Source organism: Impatiens glandulifera, chromosome 7 (genome assembly GCF_907164915.1).
Source record: "Impatiens glandulifera chromosome 7, dImpGla2.1, whole genome shotgun sequence".
Taxonomy (NCBI): Eukaryota; Viridiplantae; Streptophyta; class Magnoliopsida; order Ericales; family Balsaminaceae; genus Impatiens; species Impatiens glandulifera.
In genome coordinates, this window is record NC_061868.1 from 13461282 (window position 1) to 13468837 (window position 7556).

Consider the following 7556-nt stretch of genomic DNA (forward strand, 5'->3'; position numbering starts at 1 on the left):
GTCTAACTCCGATGAGTTAGACTGTACGTCTAATTCCGTGTATTCATTAGACTACACGTCTAACTCCACTGATTTAGACTGTACGTCTAATTTTATGCATTAGACTTACGTCTAATTCCGTGCATTCATTAGACTACACGTCTAACTCCGCTGAGTTAGACTGTACGTCTAATTCTATGCATTAGACTTACGTCTAATTCTGTGTATCTATTAGACTATCCATCTAATTACACGTCTATTAGACTACACGTTTAACTCTGATGAGTTAGACTGTAAGTCTAATTTTATGCATTGAAAGCCAAAATCGGTCTAATGACCCTCATTAGATCTAAGTCTTATGACATATTGTTTCAATACACCTGTATCAAAACTCATAAGTTATTTCATCATCAAAATCTCAGTGTTTAAATTATTTCAACACTTAGTCAAAATAATTTGACCCAACAAAGAAGATAGCCGATCTGTTGACAAGAGTAAAACAAAGTGGTCTTCAAGGTCCACATCCAGATAATCACCCAAACCGACCCATAGCCGATGAAGAAGAAGAGGATGACAATCCTCTACGACCAATGAAGAAGAAAGATGCACCGTCTTCATCCGCTCTATCGACAAGCCAAGGAACATCAGTCGTTCCCCCATCTCGACCACCTAGACCGATAAGTGGATCCTTCCATTTCAATCGCTTACCTCCTAGAAGAACAAGTCTCTTAGCCGGATGGTGCATGGATGCGGATGAAAGAGCAGGGAATGGCAAGCCGAGCAGGAGAAAAAGTTCAAAGAGCAAGAAAAGGGAGGACCATCCGATCCATAGTTTATTTATTTATTTTCTGTCTTACACTTATGAACTTATTACACCCACTTTCCTCTTATCTTATTTATGAAGTTAGCTTTTGAAAACTCAACTATTTTAACTAGCTTAGGTTCATCACACATATTTCAACAGCAGATTTTGACACTTTTCTTTGAAAAGTATCAAAAAGGGAGAAATTGTTAGAAAAATTAAGTTAATTTTTAAACCAACCATACATTACAAATTTTGAATATTTATTCTAAATAATCAAAAAGAGAGAAATTGTTAGAAAAATTAAGGAAGTTAATTTTTAAACCGGCCATACATTACAAGTTTTGAATATTTATTCTAAATAATCAAAAAGGTAGAAATTGTTAGAAATATTAAGTAGATTAATTTTATCCGGCCAAAAGACTTAATCAATCTCAATATTCTTGTGCAGGTACAGATCAAGCCGCATCATACCGGCTGAAGTACATGATTAAATGATCCGGTCATAAGTCTATGAAACCGGCTGAACTCCTCAACCGGATCGGCTAGCAAAAGCTGATTCATCCGGCTGACTCACTCGTATTGAAGATCATAAAAGTTCAACGGAAAGATATGAAAAGTGGTGAACTGTAAAAATGACGTAATATGACGACATAGAGATTTCTCGAAAATACAAAAGAAGATAAGATCCGGATCAGAAGCATGCAACGAAAACAATGATAAAACTGGTTATCCAACTCTACAAGCAACCTCTGATTCAGGCGGCTGACTTGGTGCATGAATGCCATGTGTCGAAAATGCAAGGCGGCCTAAGTGCATGACTGACAAGTGTCCGAAATGACAAAGTGTACACGCAACCTCTAAACCGGATCGGCGTGACTTCAAATGACCAATCAAGCGGAGAGAGAAAATTATGACCGTTGTCATATCTTCTCTATAAATAGAAGCCCATAGTGCCGAAGAAATATACGCTTGAGATCATTTAAAAAATCATATACAAGATAGAAGTAACAACAACATAAGATCTTACGCACGACTTCGAATAGTGATTGAAATTCCCTAAATTGTTTGTGTATTGTGTGTGTATTTTATTATTGAGTAAAAAGTATTGTATTACATCATTGTGAGTGGTGTAACCGATGAGCTGTTACTCGTTCGTATTGTGTGTTGTGGTTGTGTAATATTCCTTAGTGAATATCCTTCTCACTATTTGAGAAGAAGGGGTGACGTAGGAGATTAAACTCCGAACATCCATAAAATCCTGTCTCGTGTTCTCTACTTTCATATTCTAGCTTACTCACTCAAACCTAATCGAAACACCTAAACCGAGATAACTAATATATTCCTAAATCAAACTGGTTCTCTCCTTAAACCGATATCTCCTAAATAACCTCCAAATCGAACTGTGTGTGTTGCTTCAAGTTGAAACAAACCATTTCCGCACTTGAACCCGGTTCAAGAGGTTTGTGACAGTTTGTGTAGTGTTAAGAAGCGGTTTTAGTCTCTGACCGGACTATTACCAATATTGTGTTGTTGTATTAAGAGTTCACCCTTTAAAACCGGAACCCCGGTCTTCCAAGGCGATCCCGATCCTAATAAACTAACATAACAGCCAGCTGAAAAAATGTTAGCTAGCTAGGCTAGCGCGCAATGGCTTTCTCTGATAGGGGCTCTATTCTTCCCGCCTAACCTATACTTTGTGCTTCTCGCTTTCTCTCAACCACTAATCACTTATATAGTCGTCGGCATTCCTCCTTGCCCCCTACTTTTTAATCCAAAGGTTACCCTTGGATTAAAGTCGTGACGCTTTGGTTACAAAGGCGGGGTCTAAATCTAAGACACGGTTCTTTATAAAGTGCAGGTTTATCATCTTTATCCCAATACATATATGAAAGAACATAATTCATATTCCCATGCTGAGAATATGCAAGTTTCTCAACTCAAAATAATGAACTAAAAGTTTTAAAAAACCAAATGAATGAGCTATCAATTGAGAATGAGAAGCTCAAAGAAACAGTTCAAAGTTTATTTGTAAAAATCAAAGAATAAACTATGTGGTTAATTCATGGACTAAGTCTGGAAATTCTCTCAAGCAACTGCATGTGCAGCAAAGGCCTGCCGGATGCAAATCCAGTCTGGGATACGTTAAGGGAACCAACTTATTCCTGCAACAAGTTGAACCTGGTAAAAGGAAAACTTAATTTCATAAAGGAAATTCAACTAACATTCGAACTAATCAAAACTGTAATAATTTAACTCTTAAAGATGAAATTAAATATGTTAATCCAACTGACCAAAAGTAAAGATGGCTTAAGCCCAAAAACAGAGTAGCCAATTGGTCTGGTAAGCACAAACCTGACAAAAAGCTAAGAAGTTTTCATCAAAAATCATTTTCTAAAATTAACGGATCATTAGCAGGCAAAACAATCTGCCAAGCCTAAAACATACACATTATTAAAAACACAAAATGGGAGATCCATAAAATAACTCTAGTATGGATCCCCAAGGGACTAATAACCATGGACCCAAACAAATATGTGTACCAAAGCTGTCAATGTTTATGTGTACAGGTAAAACATGACAGCAACATCAAAGATTCAGTATGGTATTTGGACAGCGTCTGCTCTAGGTATATGACAGGCAACATACATATCAAAATGTACTGGACCAAAAATCACTTTCGGTGATAACTCGAAAGGTAAAACCGTAGTTAAGTGTAAGATTATCCACGGTAACTTTACTGTTAATAACATGTTATTAGTAAAAAACTTATGTGACAATTTAATTAGCACAAGTCAAATGTGCGATAATGGGCACATAGTAGAATTTCACAAGCATGCATGTCTGGTTAGAGATGGTGTTCTGATAGGAAGTAGAGTAGGAAACTCCTATAAAATGAATTGGAAAAATAAATATTTTGATTCCGTATGTATGATTGCCAAAAATGACGAAAACTAGTTATGGAATAAAAGACTTAATCACTTAAACTTTAAAACAATTAATAATATTTGAACAAAAGATCTTGTAACTTGAATTCCTAAACTAAAATTTAATAAAAACAAGGTATGTCCAGCTTGTCAAATAGGAAAATAGATCAGATCAACATTTAAAAATAAAGGGAATATCCAATCTGATAGATGTCTGGAATTACTACACATAGACCTATTTGTTCCAATTCCAGTAACTAGTTTAGGGAGAATGAGATATATATTGGTCATAATTGATGACTACTCAAGGTTTACTTTGGTAGTATTTTTAGCATCTAAAGATCAAACTGGTATTATTTAAATAAAATACTTAGAGGACTACAAAATGTAAAATCCTTAAGCATTATTAAAATTAGAAGTGACAGAGGAACAAAATTCACAAACAAGAATCTGTCGTCTTTCTTTGAGAAATCTGGTATTAGACACGAGTTGTCTAGTTTTAGAACTCCACAACAAAATAGTATTGTTGAAAGGAGTAACAAAACACTGAAAGAAGCAACTAGATCAATGCTAGCTGATTCTGGTGTGTCTCAAAAACTTTGGGCAGAAGTTATCAATACATCATGCTATACTCAAAATAGGTCGATGATTAATAAACGATTTAATAAAACACCTTATGAAATTTGGTATTGCAAAGTTCATAAAATATCATACTTTAGGATATTCGGTTGTAAGTGTTTTATTCACAACAATGGAAAAATAATTTGACTGTCTTTGATGCCAAAGCGAATATTGGCATCATGCTTGGTTATTCTTCAGTTAGCAAAGCCTATAGAGTTTTCAATAAACAAACTAACTATTGAAGAATCAACTCATGTTGTATTTGTGAAATATGTTTAAAATAATTATAATGAAATTAATGCATTATCTAACATATTTGAAGCAACTAATCTTCAATCTGATAGTGACGATGAAGTTTAAGTTAACAGAAACAATTCATCTGATTAGCCAGCTGACATGGTTGATATTCAATAGTCAGTCAGACTGAAAGTTAGTAGGCAGCTGATAGTCTTGATGTTGCTGGAACAACTAATCAGACAGTTGACCTTCTAAGACCGAATTTCAGATGGAATAAAAACCATCCACCATAATTAATCATAGGAAATCATATGCACCTCTTAAGACCAGAAACCAATTGATTGATGAATATGCAAACTTTGCCTTCATATCTAAATCTAACCTAAGAAAGTAGATGAAGCATTGCTTGATCCAGATTGGATCAATGCCATGCAAAAAGAACTAAACTAATTTGAAAGAAACAAAGTCTTACATTTAATTCCCAGACCAGATAATCAATTAGTTATTGGAACTAGATGGATATTTATAAACAAACTAGATGAAGATGGACTAATTATTATAAACAAATCAAGGCTAGTAGCTCAAGGATACAGGCATGAGGAAAGAATTGATTTCGAGGAGTCATTTTCTCTTGTAGCTAGGTTAGAAGCTATTAGAATCTTGTTAGCATATGCAGCTTTCAAAAATTTTAAAGTATATCAAATGGACGTTAAGAGTGTCTTTCTTAATGACATACTCAATGAAGATATTTATGTTGACAACCTCCTAGTTTTCAAAATCATACTTTGCCTCATCATGTTTTCAAATCAGATAAATCATTATATGGACTTAAGCAAGCTCCTAGATCTTGGTATGACACATTATCAAAATTCTTATTTGAGCATGATTTTGTTATCGGCACCGTAGATAAAACACTCTATAAATTTGCAAAGACTCAAATATCTTGCTTGTACAAATTTATGTAGATGAATCATATTTGGCTCAACTAACCCCAAATTATATGAAAAGTTCTCTAAGTTGATGTAGTACAAATTTGAAATGAGCTTGATGGGTGAACTAACGTTCTTCCTTGGACTTCAAGTTAGACAACTTGAAAATGAAATATTCATAAATCAAGCTAAGTACACCAAGGAATTACTGAAGAAATTCGTTATGAAGAACTTCTCAGATGCATCAACTCTCATGAACTCATCGAGAAAACTGGACAAAGATGAAGGCATTCAGGATGTTGATATCACAGCCTATCGAGGGATCATTAGCTCCATACTCTATCTGACAGTTAGTCGACCATACATCATGTTCGTTGTCGGAGCATGTGGAAGATTTCAAGCTAATCCTAAACAATCTCATTACATAGCTGCTAAACATATTTCGAAATATCTTAAGGGAACTCAATGTGTTGTACTGTGGTATCCAAAGGATTCTAGTTTCAACTTAATTAGTTACTATGATGCAGACTATGCAGGATGTAAGATTGACAGGAAAAGTACTAGTGGAACGTGTCAATTCTTTGATGATCGTCTGATTTCGTGGTTTAGCAAGAAACAGACGTCTATTGCCACTTCACTAGCAGAAGTTGAGTACCTTGCTACTAGCAGCTGCTGTGGATTCAATAACAGATGAGGGACTTTGACATTAAGGAAAATGAGTCACAAATCTTCTTTGATAACACTAGTTCCATAAGAATCACATATAATTCAGTGTTGCACTCAAGGACAAAGCATATCGACATTCGACACAACTTCATCCGAGACCATGTAGCGTAGAAGCACGTCCGACTAGAATACGTGCTAACCGATCAGCAAGTGGATGATATCTTCACAAAGCCACTACCCTGATTAAGTTTTCTTACTTTAGAAATATTTTAGGTCTTTTATATTTAAATTAATTAATCATGCGGAAATATAGGGGAATCGGATGGTCAACTGATAAGCCATTGAAACAACTGTTTCTAACTCAGCTGAAAGAAGAGTCGGCTGATGACACTATATATCAGACGAGGCTATGCATAAGAAACTTGTAATTTTAGCAGAGTAATGACACTCAATTGATAGGAAAAGTCTATTGTCAGCACTATATATCAGATGAATACTATGCGCTATTAGTTGAGTACTTCAACTCAGTTGATGAGCAAGGTATGGCGCCTAACATAGTATATTAGCTATTAGTGTGCATCGGCAGAATGCCTTCCGCAGAGTAGTGACACTCAACTGAAATACAAGGCATGCGGACAACACAATGTGTCATCTGTCTTAGTGAGTATCAGTCGACGACTCTTCAAATACGTGGAACAACATTTTGACCTTCTCAATACGATGTCGCATTATCACCCTTAGGATAATGAACAATCACATTTATAAACTATATTTTTTAAAATAAATACTTCTCTTTATTCTTTTTAATTGTGTACGCCATTTTCTTTCTCAAATAACATGAAGACACGTGGATTGTCATGTTATATAATTGTGTGACCAAATTTTCTAAATGACTCGACTTCTCAAAAGCGATCCACATTCTCTCTTGCGATCTTAGCCCTAAACCCTAACTTTCTTCATCTTCTCTCTAAAATCTTAAGCATATGAAATGATGTATTTCTCTGAAAACATTTTGTAAGTAGACTTCGAGTCCGTATACACTCTAGTGATTCCTAAGATGGTGGAGATGTTCTGATCCTTGGAGGCAACTGGCTTTAAGAAGTTTCTAGGGAGAACCAACAGCGTACACGAAGAAGAGGTATGCTAGTTTTTCTCGAAAGTGAAGGTCGTCGAGGACACCATCCAATGCATGGTGAAAGGCACTGAGATCACTGTCTCAGAAGAGGCGTTCGCAGAACACTTTGAGCTTTCGACGGAAGGGCTCATCGCCTTTGACCAGATAATGACAATCGCGATTAAGGAGATGCAGACAGCTTTCTCAGAATTCTCTCAACCCATTCCCCTTCATTGAAAGAAGAAGGTGATGAAACCAGAATATCGTCTACTCAATGATAT

General features: G+C 35.6%; 1 protein-coding gene across 1 annotated transcript; it reads left to right on the top strand.

Annotated features, from left to right (window-relative positions):
• Positions 1 to 5604: 5604 nt before the first annotated feature.
• Positions 5605 to 6189, top strand: LOC124909534 (uncharacterized mitochondrial protein AtMg00810-like). The gene is made up of 2 exons (XM_047450203.1): positions 5605 to 5962; positions 6023 to 6189. Exons 1-2 carry the CDS (start codon positions 5605 to 5607, stop codon positions 6187 to 6189), a joined length of 525 nt encoding a protein of 174 aa, XP_047306159.1.
• The last annotated feature ends 1367 nt before the right edge of the window (positions 6190 to 7556 follow it).